The 19,910-nt window shown below is 37.2% G+C and overlaps 1 protein-coding gene across 3 annotated transcripts in view; it reads left to right on the top strand.

The window, feature by feature from the left end:
- Positions 1-19,910, top strand: part of LOC107656200 (VPS10 domain-containing receptor SorCS2-like) — a 162,227-nt gene that overhangs the window by 124,269 nt on the left and 18,048 nt on the right. For all 3 annotated transcript variants that reach the window (XM_016443960.1, XM_016443961.1, XM_016443963.1), the window contains exons 4-9: positions 8,260-8,424; positions 9,300-9,373; positions 11,913-11,977; positions 13,170-13,288; positions 14,692-14,781; positions 19,596-19,775. In XM_016443960.1, coding sequence (XP_016299446.1) covers positions 8,260-8,424; positions 9,300-9,373; positions 11,913-11,977; positions 13,170-13,288; positions 14,692-14,781; positions 19,596-19,775 — 693 coding nt within the window. The remainder of the gene's footprint in view (positions 1-8,259; positions 8,425-9,299; positions 9,374-11,912; positions 11,978-13,169; positions 13,289-14,691; positions 14,782-19,595; positions 19,776-19,910) is intronic.

The following is a 19,910-nucleotide window of genomic DNA, read 5'->3' on the forward strand; positions in this document are numbered from 1 at the left end:
AACACAATCAGCAGTGAAAGAGAACTCATTTTGCTATATGCACGCGCTGTCTGAGAGTACTCATAGACTGCGGAAGTATTGAGTTTTTATGTTTGTTAGTTTTTACACTCTTAAAGTGACAGCAGTCTAATATTCCTGCTGTCTGTCATTCATGTTAATCAAATAACAGAAAAAAAATATCTCACTGCTCTTGACTAAATCAGTTTTGGAACTTTAATAAGAAGAAATATATTTAATTTACACAGTGAAGAATATGCATTGTTTTTACACATTTTATTACTGTATACAATGTAGCTTTTATTATTACTTTGTTCTACTGTAGGTTTTTTGTCATGTTGCTTGTAATTAGTTTCTTATTCTTATTTAATTGCTTACTGTTTACTTGTCTTAAGTTAGCTTGAGTTGTTTATTTTGTTTGTTTGTTTGTTTTTTATTTAGGCTAGTGTTTTTTTTTTTGTGATAATGACACTGGTGACAAAATTCAGAAATTTTTATGGTATAAAAAATTGTGCTATCATAAAGACCTTATTTAAAGCAAAATAACTATATTGTGATATATATTGTTACGGTGAAATAAAGTTACTCATGTCATGATATAAGATTTTAGTCATATCACCCACCCCTACTCATTAGTAGTGTTGGTAAAAAAAAAAATTATAGCATTAACATTGGTCTATAACTAGCTGGGTTAACACCGCATTAAATTAAGACACAGAAATAGGAAGCATATATTTCATGGAGTAAAATGAAACGTTGTGAATTTTATTTTGTGTTATTTTATTCATTCATTCATTAACTTATTCATTCATGTGTATGTTTAAATAGTAATCATTTAAGGAAAAGTCAGAAAGGAAAAATATCATTAAAGAAAATACAGTTTATATGTACAGTTCTGTTTTGGGGTTACATCTGCTGACTGTTTATACATCCTTTCCTCATGTCAGAACGAATGATTCTCTTAAGTCATTGTTCTGGCTCACATAACACAACGTGAAGAAATAGTCCCATTTCCTCTTGCTTTCTGCCTCCATTCTCTGTCCATCCCAATAAATAAGTCTCTCTTCGACCTCTCTGTTTTCATTATTGTCCTGTCTGGAAGTGGAATACTGCAAAATAATCTCGCCATTCTCAGGGTTTAACATGATGGTTCAATAAAAGCTAAATGAAATGGAAAAGCATTTTTTTTTCCAAACAGATTTGCTGATACATAAAGCAAACAGCATTCTATTTCATTTTGGGCAGAGTGAAAGGTCAACCTTTCATTTACCCCAACTTCTATTAACTCCTCTCCTTCTCTCTCTCTCTCTCTCTCTCTCTCTCTACCACCCCAGTGTTATACCTCTACTGTGTGTGGAGCCATCAGAATTTAAATTGACCATGACTACACAAGTCTGTGGCCTCCAAAATAACTGCCACATTTATCCATGAATCATCAGAGTCGAACAACAGCAGCCATTTTATCATTGTGAGGATGCATATTTTTTGTCCTTTGAGGCCCGATTTAAGCATCTGTATCCAAAGCCATTTTCCCCATTTTAGACATATCTGTGTCAGACAAACAAATTGAAATGACAATTACTCATGTGGCACAATGCTTAATGGATGATGACAGTACAAGTGCAGCTATTCAGACGTGTACCTGTGAATGTGCAGCCGTTTGATTTCACCCACGGTGAGTGCTAGGAATATTACTGGCAAAGTTTGTGTTTGCTTTTTAATCCCCACAATCCTTCAGAGGAGAGAGGTCCTGCATTTACGATAATCAATCAGACATGCTGAAAAGTTTGAGCATGCACAGCCCCGTCCAAAAATATTAGCTAGCGTGCTTCTCTGCCAAGACATACAGAGTCTGGTCTTAAACTATTTGCTTAATGCCTCTGAGATCAGTGCAGCACAGAAAAAGGCGTAAAACATTTCATGATGAAAACTGTGTAGTACAGCATGAGGTTAATAATGTAACTAGACCTCATTCACTGCAATGCTTTATGTTCACCTAAATCCTAGCAGTAGTTTTGATAGTAGCTAAATGGTCACAGAGGGCTAGTCTCGTGTAGGGTTGACCTTTTGCAATCAAGTAGACCTGTTCCTTTATAGTCGTGCCCTTGAGCAAACGACACTTAGCCTCTTGGTGCTACAGGGGTGCTGTTGCTGTAATTAGTGTAGCAGATGATGAAAATTGACCGCTAAAGGGCAAAGTTATCATCTCTGTCTACATATCTCTAACTGAGCTCTCAGTGTGTATGAGGTAGGACTCGGAACCAAGAGTGCCTTCTTACAACTATCATTAAACTCCTTACGATTCCTATCATTAAAATGGACTTAAAATAACTTTTTTACTTATATTTCAGGCTGTAAGAAAGCCTGGATTTTTTTTGCATATATTTACTTGATTAATTTTGTTCTTACAGTAGGTACATTGATTAATGAATTTTTAAGTTATATGTGTAAAACTATTCTAAAATTATTTTAAGGGCCTTGAAGGGCCAACCCTTTATATTAAATTTGAACAGTGACTGCTTAGAGTAGCAGCTTTTAAATGAACTGCTGTTTTAAAATCCTCCCGTCAAATCTGCTGTAACGTTGTTATCATAACGGAGACAAAGGCACAGATGGCACTTTTTGCACGTTTAAAGTGGTAGGCTGAGATTACTCACTCAGATCTCACTGGAGTCCGAATCAGAGAGCCCCCGCTGAGACGGGGAAGGAGATTAAGCTTTCCCTGTGGAGAATCTGTGCCGTTTTGACCCAAACAGACTGTCTGGAATCGGTGACTACTGTACATATGGAAAAATATCCACATTGGGTCTTTACTGTTATTTGATAGGCATAGGTCCATTAGGTCACAGAAATTATATGATTGCTCATCACTGCTTTTTTATAACAGAGTTTTAAGGTTGCAGCTTTACATGAAATCTATGTGTGCAGAAAGATCTGTAGATTTTTGTGTATTTATTTTGATAAATACCAATAACTGTAGAGTGGAGCACCAAAATGATTTTGTGTTTATTAATTTGTTCACTTGTATCTATTTTTTCTTCCACATGTCATGTGTAGGGCTCCATAGTGTAGCACTTTCTCAACTCTATTTAACACATTTTACTGTGTTTTTATTCATCACTTGACTAACACATTTTAACAGATTTCCTTATAAAATTACAACAGAAATTATGAGGGGAAAAAAAGTCTTAAGTCTAATTCTGCTTGTATAAATGCTATATAATACGCTATGGATGAAACAGTATTTGTTTTGAGTATTGTGTGTTTTATGGGAAATGGGGAATCACTGCATCATCCAGCGTAATGTAGGTTCTGGCTTCATCTATGCTTATTAACGGAGCAGAAATGATTGACCCAGTATTGACTCTGAAAAGCATTAATTAATCTAACTACATAAATCAGCAATTTTCAAATGCCCCAATTCAACTTCATCTCTCTAGCATTTAAAGAGAGGATCTAAATAATTTCCTTTCGAGGACTGTCACAGTTCAGCCGAGTTTAGATTATTCCAAGTTTGTCTCCAGGAACATGCCTATATCATTAGTTATATACATTTATTACTGTTGTGGTATCACACATCTAAACATGACTTTATTTTGCATATTTTATTAGTAAATAAAAAGTAAATGGGATTGGGTCTAATCAGATTGTTTCCCACCACAATAAACCAAGGCTCCAGTATATGATGCATTGCTGACCAACTAAGAGACTGAAGGCTATATCAATATATATTGATAATCTTATCCGCAAACTGTTCCCACAGCTAAAATATGATGAGTTATCTTGATATAACACTTTAGAATTAGATGCTTTTTTTCAAGAAACGCTTTCCAAGAACTACTTTTCTTTCAGATATCCCTTAAAATATAATTTGACTGTAGTAAGAGTGGATAGCCTGAAATTAATATCTACGTACGCTATCAAACTTGACCTTAGACTGAAAAGTTTTACAGCTTTAAAGCTGATGCTGACAAATTGGATCATGTTTGAAGAGCTGACAGCCAAAAAGACATCACTATGGACTTGATTTTTACCCTAAGGCAAGTTTTAATATGATCAAAGACCCTTATACACAATATTAAGCGACAAGAGATAAAGCCATGTCAGTGAAATGTTTTTTTTTTCCAGTCACCAGCTGTGACCGTAACAAGCGAAAGGACATTGTTGATCATCAGTCCCACTCCTCATAACTGTACATTATAGGGCTACATCGCTTTGATCAAGTATAATTGCACTGTGCAGAAATTGCAAAAATTTTTTAAGATGCACCTTTTAACACTCTCATGTTAGCCACATCTGCATGCAGTGTCTTAAAGGAAAAACCTACAGTACATGTTTGTGTGTGTGTGTGTGTGCATGTGTGTGCGCATGTCCTAATGGGTATACTATTTGCACAATTTAGAGAGCACCATGTACCTATAGACTTTCCATTGCTTATCTTTTCTGTCATCAGATCTCATGTTAACGGAATCTCATTGAATCTCATCAAATTGTATCTTGTTATGTTGAGGTACAGTATCAGTGAATATTGTATCTCTGGCTAAGAGAATAGATGTCAGATTGTATTGTAATGAAAAGTCTAATTCACAGCCTAGAACTTGGAACATTCAATATCTTCTGATTGGCTGAGATTGTGTCATGTCACACAGTAGTCTCTCTTTCAGGGTGAACAAAGGACTTTTTGCTGGAAATGTGTTGCCTCTTTTCTGGATGGGACATGGTGTAAGAAAATTGATCACTTGATCACAGGATCACCCCTACATTCCCACATATTAACATCATTTAACATTGGTTTAACTACTTATCTTTTTAAGGGTGTGTTTTTTTTTCAATTTTTCTGCCAACAGTCAAGGTGTATATGATTACACCTTCCTCAGGTCATGATCAGAGAGCCGAGACCCCACAGTGCAGGAAACTGTATAATTGTTGCCAAGCACTGCACCTACAGACAAATGTTACATAGTAGCCCCAAGCACAAAGCTGTGATCATGCACACAGTGTGAGCATTGTTATCCCTTTTTTCCTTTTGTCTTCAATGTTTTCATGGGTCCTCGTCCCTGGGTGTTTGATGTGTGGGCTGTTCTTTAGTCTGAGCTGAGCCATTATGACAGGCAGGAGGGACTTAATAACAGTGCTTTCACCCTAAGCATGCTCCTGACGAATTACCTGTGTGAGACCTGGATTTAGAGAAGGGTCAGTGGAAAGATCACGCTCTCTCTCTCTCTCTCTCTCACACACACACACACACACACACACACACAAGCACAGACAAACACACATTTCCTTTGTCTCCCTTGAAAAGGGAGTCTCTTCACTGGCCTCTGTCCCTTCACACTATCATGCAGACATAATAGATGCTTAATGTCTATTCAAAGTGTTTGATGTGTGTGGGTGAATATTTCCATATTCCACATTTGGAGAGAAATAAAGAGAGAGGGGGATCTGTATATGTGTGATGTCACAAGCTTGCTTATTGGCAGAGCGGCTTTCTTAAAGGGATAATTAACCTAAAATGAAAATTCTATCATTATTTACTCACCCTTACCTTAACCTGTATGCAAAAGAATATTTTTTCACAGGTTTTTTGACTATACATTGACAGTTCATAGCAATCACGTCAATGTCAATGTCTAAAAAGGACAAAAAGCACCATAAAAGCATTCCTTATATATAATTCATATGCTATATTTCAATACTTTTGAAGTCACTCAATAGCTTTGTGCAAGGACAAAAATGAATTTTAAAGGCATAGTTCACCCAAAAATGAAATATCTGTCATAATTTACTAACCCTCATGTTGTTCCTAAGCTGTATGATGAGTTTCTTTCTTTAAAAACTCCTAAAAGAAACCTAAAAGAAGATATTTTGAGTAATGTCTCAAGTGTTTTTTTGTCAATGGTCAACTCAAAATATCTTCTTTTATGTTCCACAAAAGAAAAGTCAGGTTTGGAACAACATGAGGGCAAGCAAATGAATTCAGAATTCATTTAAGAGTTAATATCCACTCCATTGTAATGTTCACTTAAAAACCACGGAGACTAGATTGAATCACTGAGTTGAACTCGAGTATTGGACAGATTTGTGAATGAATCGTGTTTTTTTGTTTTGTTTTCTTTTGTTTTTTTAAACCAGTTTTATGAACCGGATCTGCTGGTTTAAAAGAAACTATACACGTTTCCATTTAGAACGACTTAAGAAAGATTAAATGATGACAGACTTGTGCACTATGCCTTTAATCTGTGCCTCTGTCTCTTGACCCCACTGTCTGTTGAGGACTCTCACTAAAACAAGCATCTCTTGTAGGGAATCCTATTTTTCTTTCTCTCTCTGAGAGGTGCATCAGGTAGAGCTAAGCCAGAATGCAAACCCAAGCAGGTCTCGGTTGTTTCAGAAGAAGCTTTCAGCATTCAAACAGCGCTCCACAATTCTCCCCCTCGGCTTTGTGCGGTTGAGTATTGAAAATTTGCCGTTGCGGCAGTCAGTTTTCTTCAAGTCTGTCTTTTGTTCCAGTGGCTGAGCTCAGGTGCACAGAACAGACCTCTCTCACTCTCTCCCCGCTCTTCATCTCTCTGTGCTTCTCATTTCCCGCTCAGCACTGACTGGATATCAAACCTGCCAATTTGCATATGAAATTGGGTGGAAAGCAAAATTAGTAGAGGCGCATTGAGTAAAAGCAGTGACACACATGTACACACAGACATGTTTGTCTCTTTCGCTGGCTGTTCTGTTTACAAAGTTCCACTGCACCGAAAGACTCAGCGGAGTGTTTGAATTAGCGACTCGTTCAGAGCTTTGTTGCATGATGAATATTACTGCTGTTCATTAGCATGAGTAATTAGGTTAATACGATCACGTGGTCTCTTTCATGAATGCTGTGTAAAGGTGAAGCATTTAAACATGGCACTTTCAGAGGAATGTTGAGACAAGTGGTATGATTGTTCTCTCATGTTTCTACATAAAGTTGTCCGCATTGTCTTTCATCCAATCATGAGTAGGCATACAAAGCTTGATTCTTCTTAAAAGACACTATGTGACTTGCCTATTGTGAGAGAGGATCCAGTTGGAGATCTTTAAGCAGATTATCTTATAGCCGATTACATGACCTACAGACAATTGCTAAAACCTCATTCTGAAGTGGCAGTCAGACATCATCGCAGATTGGTGATTACGCTCTTAAAGCGCCATCAGCCACCACATTCTGCCCCATGTTGTTTTACCGGCCTCTGTAGCCTCTTCCAGCCGTGCCAGCTCGCCGTACTCCTCTGGGACAGCCGCAGGATGTTGTTTGATGGCTTTTATCCACAGACCACAAAGGGGGCTCTGTGCTAAACTCTGCGAGTTATTGCTTTAAGAGGGAAGTTTTACAGAGAGGAGATTCTTTCCTTTTTCCCCTGGAGTCTTTGTTTTGGGATGGATAACTTGTTTCACAGAGATCCCTTTGAGAGTCTCTCTGTTTGGCCGTCCCCTTGAGGATCCCTGCTTGTTTTTCACTGCGCATTTGGTTGAACAACAGCGCCACTTAAAGGTAGTTAACGGAACTGCATCTTACAATAAAGTTCAGTTTATTTGATAAATTCACACAACTCTGGGTCATTCAGAGGCATAGACTTTATTCCGTTTTTTTTTTCTGACTAAGTGATTGACTTTGGTTTTGCCTTTATGTTTCCTCTTTATCTTTTATTTGTAGCCTACATGTATTTTTTTAATGTGTTGGGCAACAAAAACACAACAGAGACATTAGTGCACTTTAGCTGAAGGCCCCATGTGGGCTAAATTGTGCGTGTGTCTGAGTGTAATATAAAGTAGTTCACAACTTTACGGAACTTTATATATATACATATATATATGCTATAAATATTTAAATCTTGACTTTTTCATTTAATACAAGATACAATATGTATTTACAATAGATATATCTAAATATCATGGGGCAGTTGGCTGTATATATATATATATATATATATGGAGGAAATGCACCTTAAATATTGCACAAAAAATATTTTATATTGCACATATAAAAATAAAATATTGCACATTCCTTTATTAAAATATTAAATATTTATATGAAAATATTTATTATAAAATATATTTGTGCAATATTTAAATATTGCACAAAAATACTTTATATTGCACATATAAAATAAAATGAAAGATACTTTAATAAAAGGTTTCACTCAGTAAACAATGCTTTACTGTCTAATATGTGTAAACTAACGAACATACATCTTGACATGCAGTCACTGAAGACATTGTGTTTTTTAGGTGATCTTGGTGAGCTCCAGCATCAATGAAAGTGACCAGATGCTCTTCATCAGCACAGATGAGGGTTCATCCTTCCAACGGCAGCCTGTCTCCTTCACCGTGGATACACTCCTTTTCCATCCATCTGAGGAAGACAAACTTTTGGCTTACAGCAAGGAGGCGAAGGTCAGTGATGAAAGTGTTGGCCAACACAGATTAATGCAGTCGAGTAAATGACTATTAATGACACCAATTGAAGTCAGTGTTTTTTTGGCAGCTCCAAACCGGTTGCTCACAAGATCATAATGTGTCTTAATTCCAGCTGCATGTTTGTAGCTTTTCTTGTCAGGCTCAACTGCCTGAATTAGTCTTTGTAGCTTTTTCAGTATTAATGATTTAGGTCTCGGCTGAACACCTTGACCAACTGTTCTCAACACATTTCTCACCCAGCTTTGTTTATGGCTCTGCTTTTTGCTCTCTAGCATATTGGCATCCTCATTATTAGAGTTATGAGCAGCACTGTTTGGCCTTCAGGCCATGGTTGCCTCTCGCTAAAGAGCATGTTTACATTGTTAACGGCTGAGCGAGCAACGAGGCAAGATCTGTGTGTGTGTGTGTTTGCGCGTGTGTGTTTATGTGCGGTTGATGAATTGCTAAAACCCCTAGACACTGCTTGCAATACGCTGCATTTATCATCTCTGAGTTTAAATGGGAAAGACAATGTGTATTTGTCTGTTTGTATTGTTATGGTGCAGTTTGGTGGGTATTTTCCATGCAAGTGGTGATCAATATAATCTCATTATAGGGATGATCAATTGGGGACAGATGCATACACACAAACACACACTCAACATATGTGATTTTAATTGGTATATATGGACAGTTTTCCACAACATAATCGTTATACAGTATGCAAGGAATCGCTCATCTAATTCTCATGATCCTGAGAATTTGCAAAGTGTGCTTTAATCTAATCCAGCCTAAAAATCAATGTTATGACCAGTGCTTCAAGCATCCAGTGACAGTAAATAGTGATTTATTCGTCTTTCTTTGTTTTTCAGCTGTATATCTCCACCGATCTGGGTCACAAATGGACTCTGCTACAGGAGCGTGTTACTAAAGACAGAGTTTTCTGGTGATTTTTTTTTTCTAAATTCATCCTACAATACTTAAAGGAACCTCATGTTGTTTCAAAACTGTATGACTTTCTTCTGTGGAAAAAAAATCTACTGTGGGGATGAGGGGCTGTACAGCGTCACACAAAAAAAAACATTTCAAAGGTGGTCTGTAAGAGAGTAAAGATGACTAAAATATGAGCTGTTATTCACTTAAAATGTTGACTGGCGACCATGGTCACCATTTACTTTCATTGGAAAACAGCAGCATTGATATTCTGCTAAAAAGTACTTCTTTTGTATTCCACAGAAGAAAGTAAGTCTGGGTGTCAGTACTGGTTTGTTTTACTTTACATTGCCCTCTGAGACTTTCTTTTTAATCTTTTCCCCCTCTTTGTTCCCTCCTTCTCTTCTTCCACCTTCTTAGTGGAATTCAACCCCTTCTTTTATTTTCCATTCCTTCGCTCCCTGGTTATGGTTCACTGCTATCACAGCTGGGATTGAAATCCTGTACAGAAGTGATTTATTTCTCCACCCCAACCAGTCTTTCTGTCTGACCCTCTCTTTCTCTTTTTTGATCTCTCTTTCCTGATCTTTTGCTCCCTTCTGCTTGCGTGCCATCCTCCCAGTGCACTTTACCAGATTCACAACACGCAATATACGATTCTGTATAGTTTGTCTGTGGTTGATTGTGATAAAAGATGAAAAAGTCAGCTCCCTGTCAGCATCTGCCATAATAAACCCCATCCAGCACATGTTTTATTTGGCTGGAGGTTTTACAATGACACTGTAAATCTGAAGCTGTTTTTACTCGATTCCTCAGCAGCAGGGGGTTTGATAAGGGTCGTACCCCTTCCCTCTCTACTGTCTCCAAACCTCTTTAAAACATCTCAGAGAATTGCCTCAGAAGACGTGACAGAATCAGTTCATAGTGAGGGTTGTGGCTCTCTCGTCCTCCCCGTCTGCTTCCTCGCTCATAAAACAAAAGAAGGGGAGGTCTGGGAGGAGAGAGCATAAATCAGCGTGGCTTTAATGGACAGGGATGCTGTCTGGGAGGGTGGTCCGTATCGTGTGGTCAGGAGAGGAGTCTTGAGCTCATTGTATGATGTTGAGACATGACGGTCAAGTAATCTGCTATAAATCAATGTAGAGCTAGATTATGTAGCTATTATGCTGCTGTAAATATTTACATGTCATAAAGCATTGATTTAGAAATATCACAGGCATTTAGAACAATTATCTCCAGCTGAAATGCTGAAAAGCACGCTGTCAGATATAGACATTAAAACGCATGTTTTTTACCCCAAACTAGTTAAGCACAAACCTCGCCCAGCAGCCGATTCTAAAGATTTCATTGATCTTGTCAATCAAAGTCCTGATTGCCCACACAGAGCTGAAACAACAACGAACCCCCAACCTAAACCCAAATCTTAACCATTAGCAGGACATCCCATTCCTAACAGATCGGATTCATCAGTGTAATTGGTTCCACTTTATTTTATGTGGCCTTAACGACTAGGTACTTATGTCAAAAAATAAGTACAATGTACTTATTGTGTTCATATTGTATTGCAAAACACTTCTGCTGCTATTGAGGTGGGATACGGGTAAGTTTAGGGACAGGTTTGGTGGTATGGGTAGGTTTAAGGGTGGGTTGAGATGTAAGGGATGGGTCAACAGTGTAATTTTAAATGTAATTACAGAAATTAATTACAGATGTAATTACATGCATGTATTTTGAAAATATTACATATTAATAATATATTAATAGTACAATGTAAAAACATGTATGTAGATAATAAGTGCATTGTATTAATGATTAATTTAAATGGAAGCGCATAATAGTTAAGGCCCCCTAATATAAAGTGGGACAGTGTAATTTCCGAACTCTGAATGAAATGCCTTAAGTCTGAACTTTTTGTGACAGCTAACTGAGTGATTGAGTTGACCAATAAAAACTGCTGTGGAAGGAATTTGGAACTTAACTGGTTTGGGGAAAAATCATGCAAAACAACACACACATTCTTAAAAGGTTCTGTTAATTTCCTGCTTGTTAAAATGCTTGTAAAATAATGTAGGTTTTGTGCAGGTTTACTGAGCTAGAACTTCCCTGAGCAGTTTAGTAACCTCCAAACAATTGTGTTTAACACAACTAGACAAAAGACAGCAAGCTGTCTGCATTCCTTGAAACCAAGGGACTTTCTATGTGTCTGTATGGTTGAGAAGGTTCTGCTAAGGGAATGTTTTAAAGATAGTTACTCCAAAAATGACATCCATTCTGTCATTTATTTACCCACAATTATTTCACTTTTTTCTTCTGTGGAACAGAAAATGTGAAATTCTGAAAAGTGTCACTGTTTTTGTGTGTGATTACAAGCATTAACTCTTCAAAGCTTTCCATTTTTTGTTAAATCAAGTCATTGGAACAACATGAAGGTGAGCAGATGCAGAAAGAATTGCAATTTTGAAGTGAACTATCCCTTTAAGATGTCCTTCTGTGTGTGAGTCGGTCTTGTTTGATCCTCTCAATGTGTTGCTAAACTGTATGCTTTGTTTAAGGGCCGTGACGGGGGTGGATGTGGATCCTGATTTGGTTCATATGGAGATTCAAGACATCGGTGGTGGTAAGGGAGCTCATGTGTTTATAGAACAGTGCATTTCAATTCAATTTTACATACTGTATCAAACCACTGCGAACAAACCTCTTTCAGAGAAATTCCTCCTGGCTGAGCTGTTTTGTAAGGCTTGTGTGTTTGTGTGTGTGAAAGAAACCAGGCGTACAGATGCAAACTGTTGCACAGAGCTCTATCACACTCAAGCCAGTGAAGGTTAAACGCTGCCTGACAGTCACATTGCAACCTACAAACACATACACTCAACCCCTAAGGGAGGTGAGAGATGTGTCTAACTAGTATAAAAATCACACTGGACACACAAATCAAGCCCTTCTTCTGATAAATGAACTTTCAGTTGTGGTTTTACTCTTTATCTGTTGGGCTTGTGTCACACTGACAGATGCAGACCTCAAGTGTTTTTTCTTCAGCTCAGTGGCTCCTTCAACCTCTCATAGGATGTGCTGTATGTGTGTGTGTGTGTGTGTGTGTGTGTGTGTGTGTGTGTGCACGTCTGACCTTGTGTGACAGAAGACAGAAGCAAAGCGCTCAGCCATTCTAATTGCTTTTTAATGAATTTCTCTGCTGTACTGCTTTGATTAACCATTCGTCCTCTTCAGTGAAGTAGTCTGCCCATTTGTTTGCCTAAAATTAATAACAAAAAATAAAACCACAGAGAATGAGAGGAAACAACATTATGATAATAGCAATTAAGTTCCCCACTTTGATATGTAATCTTTGGCTATGATTTTTGGAGTATGCATTCTCCTCTAATATTTTCATCATTTTCCAATTGGTTGTCATTTTTTATGCACGTTTGGAGAATTGATGAGTGTGTGTGTGTGTGTGTGTGTGTTTTGTAGAGGTTGCTGAGCCAGCTATTGTGTGAGATTCTAAACAGAAAGGCCATTGCTACAGGGCACCTCGGCACTGTTTTCCCATAATTAATTTCCTGCCATTCTGGAGCTAAGCAATGTGCCCAGTGAGGATCAGCTTCAGCTAATTTTGTTAAGAGCTCCATGTGTTTTTTTTTTTGCAGATATCTTTCACTCCATTCACCTTTGGAATGGCTTCCAAACACTCACTTACAAAAGCTGTATGATCAGACATAGAAATTAAATTCCTTTCAAAGTTTTGAAAGTCAAATTGTTACCTTCACTTTTCCTCTAACCCTTTTATGTGTGTGTTTTCTGTCTTTCACCAGGATACCTTTATGTGACATGTCTCATACAAAATTGCTCTGATAAAATGGTGACAGCACAGTTCTTGGGGAAGATTGATCACAATTCCCTCTCAGTGCAAGATGAATACATATTTGTGAAGGTAAAATGATGTGTTGCATATCTTTACATATGATGTATGTACATATTTATTCAGACAGATCCATTCAGACATTAGAGAGTTTAGCAGATTATCAACTTATATATTATATATTATATACACACTATACACTAACATCAAAAATTCAAGGTCAGTAAGTTTTTTTTAATGTTGTCCCTTATGCTCACCAAATCTGTAGTTATCAAAAATAAATTAATATTGTGAAATATTATTACAATATCATTACAATTACCATTTTAATATATCTTAAAATTTTACTCCAGTCTTCAGTGATGCATGATGTTTAATTCCAATATGCTGATTTGATGTTCAAGAAACGTTTCTTATTATCATCAATTTTGAAAATTTTGCTGCTTAGTATTTTTGTAGAAATATATTGTTCAGGATTCTTTTAATATTTTTGATGAAAATTCAAAGTAACAGCTTTTATTTGATATACAATATAAATGGCTTTACTGTCACTTCTGATAAACACAATGCTTTACTGGCACTTTTAACCAGGTAAAATAAACCCTGGTCAGGGTCTTGTATTTACTTAAAAGGGTTTATTTTGTGATAATGATCGTCTGAATGCACATCATGTCACTTATTACAAGACTGCTTGCCAGATAAATAAATGGACTTTGAGTTTTAATTAACTAACACAGCTATATACTGTAGGGAATCTGTTGCCAGGGACAACAGTCAGTTACACAGTTTAATAATTCAAAAATAATAATGATTCATAATTAAAAAATAACTGTATGTTATGATTGACCAATCAGAATCAAGTATATATATATATATATATATATATATATATATATACAGTGGGTACGGAAAGTATTCAGACCCCCTTAAATTTGCTCCTGCAGGTCTCTAGGTGTTTAACCAACATTAAAAGCATGACCATCAGTTAACCTTGTTACTTTGGTTGATATTTAAAAAAAAAAACTGATAAGTGTTAGACCTGTTAGTCCTCATGGCCAGTTCACAAGCTCAGTGAATGCTTTTAGAAGTGCAGTCCTGGGATTTTCTTTAACAGCGTGACAGTCCATTTTCACATGTAAAGGCTGATGACGTCTCTCATCTCCAAAGCAAATACTGCCACAGCTGTGTTAGCATTTTAGATGCTGGGATATTTTCAGGCTTTTATTTTGCTTTTGAGGAAAATTTCTCACGTTAGGGTACTGGAGTGAACAATAGGCCCAATTAAGATGCAATGCAAGAATTGTTTTGTTTACACATTGCTTGTCAGGATATAGGCCTACATAATATACATACACACACACACACACACACATATATATATATATATATCTCAAAATTGCTGACAGTGAAGACAAGACCCCATGATTGGGATAGTGAAATAAAAACACACTGTCTTTCTTTCTTTTTCTTTTTAGGTAACTACAGGAAATCGAACCAAGTATTACGTCTCATATCGAAGGAATGAATTTGTTCAGATGAGATTCCCTAAATATGCCCTTCCAAAGGTACGGTCCTCAGAAATGTGGCTGTAAAATGACCAATATTTACTCTGAAATCACTTTTGGGTGCAATTTTGGGTTGTAATCTTTGGGTTGTTTTTTTGTATGTTTAAAATGCTTTGTAGTGTACAATAAATTTTTTGTGCTAATCATACTGCAATGCAAACTGATATTTAATATTGTGTTTCTATATTGTTTGTTTAAAAATATTGTTTTAACTTTCTGCTATTTAATCTTATTCAATCACAACACTAAATTAAACGGTATCACACATATTAAGACACATATCTGTTTTTTTTTTAATAAAACTAACACAATTACAAGAGTGATACTACTTTTAAATAGCAGTTCAATAAACAAATTAATATTAAGAGGTTAATATTAAGTAGCTTTGAGTGACACATTATTGCCAGTATATTGTTGTTGCACAAAAGAAAATAGGACTACAAAGTAAAAGCAGAATTAACGTAGCAGTGGTGTTCCGTTCCTGAATAAACCAGTGTTTTTGAACAAATTGGTTAAGTAAATGATTCAATGGCTGAATCATGAAGACAGTTGTTTGTTTAATTGCTGAATGAATCACTGAGTTTGAGCAAATCGGTTAAATTAATAATTCAATGACTCACTTATAAAGACAGTCACTTGTTGCCACCTACTGGTGTACTGGTGTAACCTGCAGTAATAGTCACTGAAAAATACCCACAACTAATGCACAGACTGTCCACGTGTCCAAAACTGGCAAACAGACAAACGGAGGGGAAAAAACAGTGAAACTGGTGTATAAATGTTAAAAATACTAAGATTTAGTTTGGTGCAGTTTTTTTACTGTTGCAGCATCATGTGCATGTTTAGTTTTGTGTTTTAAGTTACTGCTGTTTTTGTCATGACCTATGTACTAAATGTGAGTTACTGTTTGAAGGTGGTTATTGTTCTTTTATCATCTGCAGCTGTTGTGGATTTCACTTTAAAGCCGGAGACTGACTATGACGTATTGCAGCAATATGTATGAACTGAAGAGCACAGTTGGTGTCTAGCATTGAAACACTACACTATTACAACCCAGATGTGGGTTTAACCTACTGAGGAGCCGTGATGTATGACAGTAATATGCCGGCGAATGAAGACAGCTGGCTAAGGGTTACAGCTGATGACTGACCAGGCTGTCTGTGGCTCTAACCCAAGGGAGTGCTTCAGTAAAATGCTGGCTGACTGTAATTGAATAACATTGATTGGAGTGGAGGCCAGAGGGGCCTGCTTCATGTATATTTCACCCTCAGAGAGAGGCAGGGAAAGGAGAGAGGCTGTAGGGCAGCTGCTGTCAATGGCATTTGTAACTGTGCCAACCACTGATTCACTGTGACAGAGTGAAAGAGAGAGAGAGAAAAGTGTAAGAGAAGAGTACTACTAAGAAAGATGCCCCAGATTACCAGGCATTCGCCTTAATGGCAAAGGATAAAAGCTTTGATTTAATTACTGTAGAAGTTGACCATGCTATATATTCATTCGCTCAGTGCCTTCAAGTGAACATGCAAGGGTTTTTGTGACTATTTAGAACGGATATATTTATCATTTCCCTTCGTGGTGTCATTTTGTGGGTTAAAGCATTATTGGTGTTTTTCCCCTCTCTAGACCCTCTTTGCTCTGCTCTTTTAGTTGCTTGTCGCTTGACTGAGCAGATAGGTCAAATTTTAGACACCCGGTTCAAGAACCCAGAAGAGAGCAGGAGTGTGTGAGAGAGGTGGGGTTGGCTGATGTTGTGCCCATATTTTCCACAGTGAATAATTGAAAACCTTTTGAAAAATGCAAAACCCGGGTAGTGTTCACCCAAAAATGAATATTGTATCATCATTTACTCACCGTCATGTAGTTCCAAACCTGCATGTCTTGATACCTGTGGAACACAGAAAGGTTGATTAAATGATGCCAGAATTTTCAGTTTTGGGTTGTCTGTCCCTTTAAAGAAAAAGTGTGCCAGTCTGTTTTAGGAGTGAATCAGCCCATCTTAAATGAACAAATAACATTATCATATAAAATTTCTGTAGACACATTTCAATCAACTTGATCTCCAATCATTAAGTGTACTTGAGAAACGACGCTATTCTGAAAAAATTAACTTTGTAACGCATCTGTAATTTTTCAAGCCTGCTTTAAATGTTTCAGCTTAGATAAATGTTGGTATTTTAATCCAACTGCAATCGCCCCTGAACCACACAAAATCACTTAAAAAGGCCCAGTGTTCTTTTACTTGAAGCAGACTGTGAATAGAAACAATACTATTGATTTTGGCCAATTAAGACCTGTTTCTCTGCTTCAAGAATGAAACCGCATGACCAGAATTCAAATGCACCACTATTGGAGCACAATGAATCCACCAGACAGAGAAAAAGCAAAAACTTCTGCTGTGTTAATAATAATATGCCATTTCATTTCTTTCTTTCTTTTTTTCTGTACAGATTTCCTGTCTTTCCATCCATCCATTCGTACTGTTACCTATCCCATCCTTCTTAGACACTCAGTCAGCCTGCTGATAATGCACTCAGGGATTGTGGCTGTAGGCAGAGACACAAATGTTCTGCAGCTGTGTCATGGCTGATAGGGGTCCTGTGCCTGCTGTCAGAGTCAGATGGATAGTGCTGTCTTAAGTTCTGATAGTGCTGTTATCAGTACTGGGGACCTGAGTGTCCTGTCACATAGTATGATAGACAAAGACAGGACCTATCCAGCCAGTAGAATGTAAGACTTAAAAAGAAAACGCAAGTGCTTCACCTATAGCTTCCTGTTCTAATCCTCTTACTCTGTTGTTCTTGTTGCTGTTTGTGTGCTTGTTTAGATGATCTTATAATCCACGTTTAAAACTTCCACTCTCTCCAGGGGAACTTTCAGCAGCTGTGTTTCACAGCGATGACTTCATTGTCTTGTGTAAGCCTTGGTGGGAAGATGACCTCATCGTTAAAATTTTAATGCACAACTAACTAAAAGATGATGAGCTGTTCATATTTGACCTCAAATCAACAGCCAATAATTACATTGCAGTTCTAGACAAGAGGCGTGTTCAGTACCATCTCCAAATCTGATCGAAAAATTGCATAGCAAACGTGGAAGCAATCAATCAGCTATTACGATTTGTGATTGCTTGTCTCCAGATGTCATCATGAACCTCCTGACAACTAAGGATGGTAAAAGGGTAAATTCGATTTGAAATAATGTGTGTAAAAGCCATGTACACATTTGCAGTCCCCTCTATATAAGAGCTTCTCTGAAATTAAATATTTGCATTCATTTCATCAGAATAGTCTAAGTCTTCTGGGGAAATTGGTACTTTTCAGAAGTGTTTGTGTGTGGATATAGAAAGATATTTTAGGAAGGAAGCGAACACAGGGATGAAACAGGATTAGAAGTCTCTTTAACAGTGAGTTGGAAGAGTTGTTCATGAAGTTTTTTTTTTAAACTTTCTTTAAGCCAAGACTTTCCAAGTTGGGTCATTGATCATAATAAGCTGGAATTGTGAATGTTGATGGTACCATTTAGTTTGCATGCATTTTGTGTTTTGATGAAAAATAGTGATAAATCTTGCCAGAAAACAACTCATTTAGGCGGGTTATGAGGAGACAGACCAGACCACATTTTCCGTCATGCTCTGTGGCACCACAAGAATTATAAAATAGACAGATGCAGCGTCAGATATACAACTAATGTGCATCATTATGTTGCATTAGAAAAGCCTGTCTTTTTGGGAAGTGAAAAAGACAGAGAAATATGAAATTGTCTGGCTATTTAATTCTAACAAAAAATCTTTTTAATTCTGACTGAAATTATTTGAATCATGTCATAATAATTGACTTTAATGAAGCTGATATAAGACATACACTATTTATACTGCACATGTAGTATGGATATATTACTCAGAAAGCCTCTTTATCATTCTTTATATAGAAGCTGCATGTACAGTAAAGATGCGTTGGTCCATATGCACATGCACACACACAAGTAGTTACAGATGCTTCTTTAAGTGTGTTGCTTTATCTTTATATTCCCTATTCCATCCTATAATTCTCAGAGTAAACAGGTGTTGTGTAACTGACCTCTCACAGAGGGGGTTCAGTGCCTCTAAACTGCTGTTAGTGGGACATAAGTGAGAAATAGCCTTAGAATTTGGTCTCTGAAGCACATTAAAGCTACACAGCGCTTCAGGGACTTTGCTAGCTCTTCACTTAAGTTCTTATGAATGAATTCAGCTGGGGGCTTGAGCTTGTACCCTTCATCTTTGTGCCTAAATTAATGCGACCCACTTTCACTTTATCGGGAAGAACAACATGGTGACAAACTCCCCCGTCCTGACCCAGTCATTGCCACAGCGCCCGGCTGTATACATCTAAGCTACCAAAACTGAGGAACTTAATGTTGATTCGGTATTCTTTTAAGGCAAATCAGAAGAGCTAATTATAGGATGGATTCATTCATTGTTCATGCTTTCATTTAATCTAAATCTGTCCCTACACAGTTCATGTTCCAACTCAGTTCTTCACAGCAGCTCAAAATAAACTTTTCATTTCAAAGCAACTAAATATAATCACCATGGATTCATATGCAGCTCTTTTTTGTGGTTGTTTTATGTAAGCACAAGTGAAAGCGTTCAGCTTTTCTATCTCTCTTCACACAAAGACACAAGCCCGAACGAATCATGATGTTAATTATTTGTACCTGCTGAGAAAACTGAAACTGTCATTTGCATTGGACTTATTTCACTTTTATCTTTACATGAGGTTCTAATCTTCTTGTGTGGTATCTTTCTGCTTCTCTGTTTTTGTCTTTCTGTGCAGGATGTGCAAATTGTGAGTACAGATGAGAATCAGGTATTCCTGGCTCTGCAGGAGTGGTATCAAACAGACACGTACAACCTCTACCAGTCAGATCCACAAGGAGTCTATTACTCCATTATGTTGGAGAACGTCCGCAGCACCAAGCAGCCTGAAGAGAATGTCGTCATCGACATCCTAGAGGTCAGCATTTCACCCCACAATGTACTTGTGTAAAACAAGGCAGTGTGGGCTTCACATCCTACCTTCTGCATAATGAACTAAACATAGTTTAACTGTTGTAAAGTTCACATTGTTAGAGACCTTTACCTATAACAC

Source organism: Sinocyclocheilus anshuiensis, unplaced genomic scaffold (assembly GCF_001515605.1).
Source record: "Sinocyclocheilus anshuiensis isolate Anshui unplaced genomic scaffold, SAMN03320099.WGS_v1.1 scaffold1429, whole genome shotgun sequence".
In the NCBI taxonomy this organism is placed as follows: Eukaryota; Metazoa; Chordata; class Actinopteri; order Cypriniformes; family Cyprinidae; genus Sinocyclocheilus; species Sinocyclocheilus anshuiensis.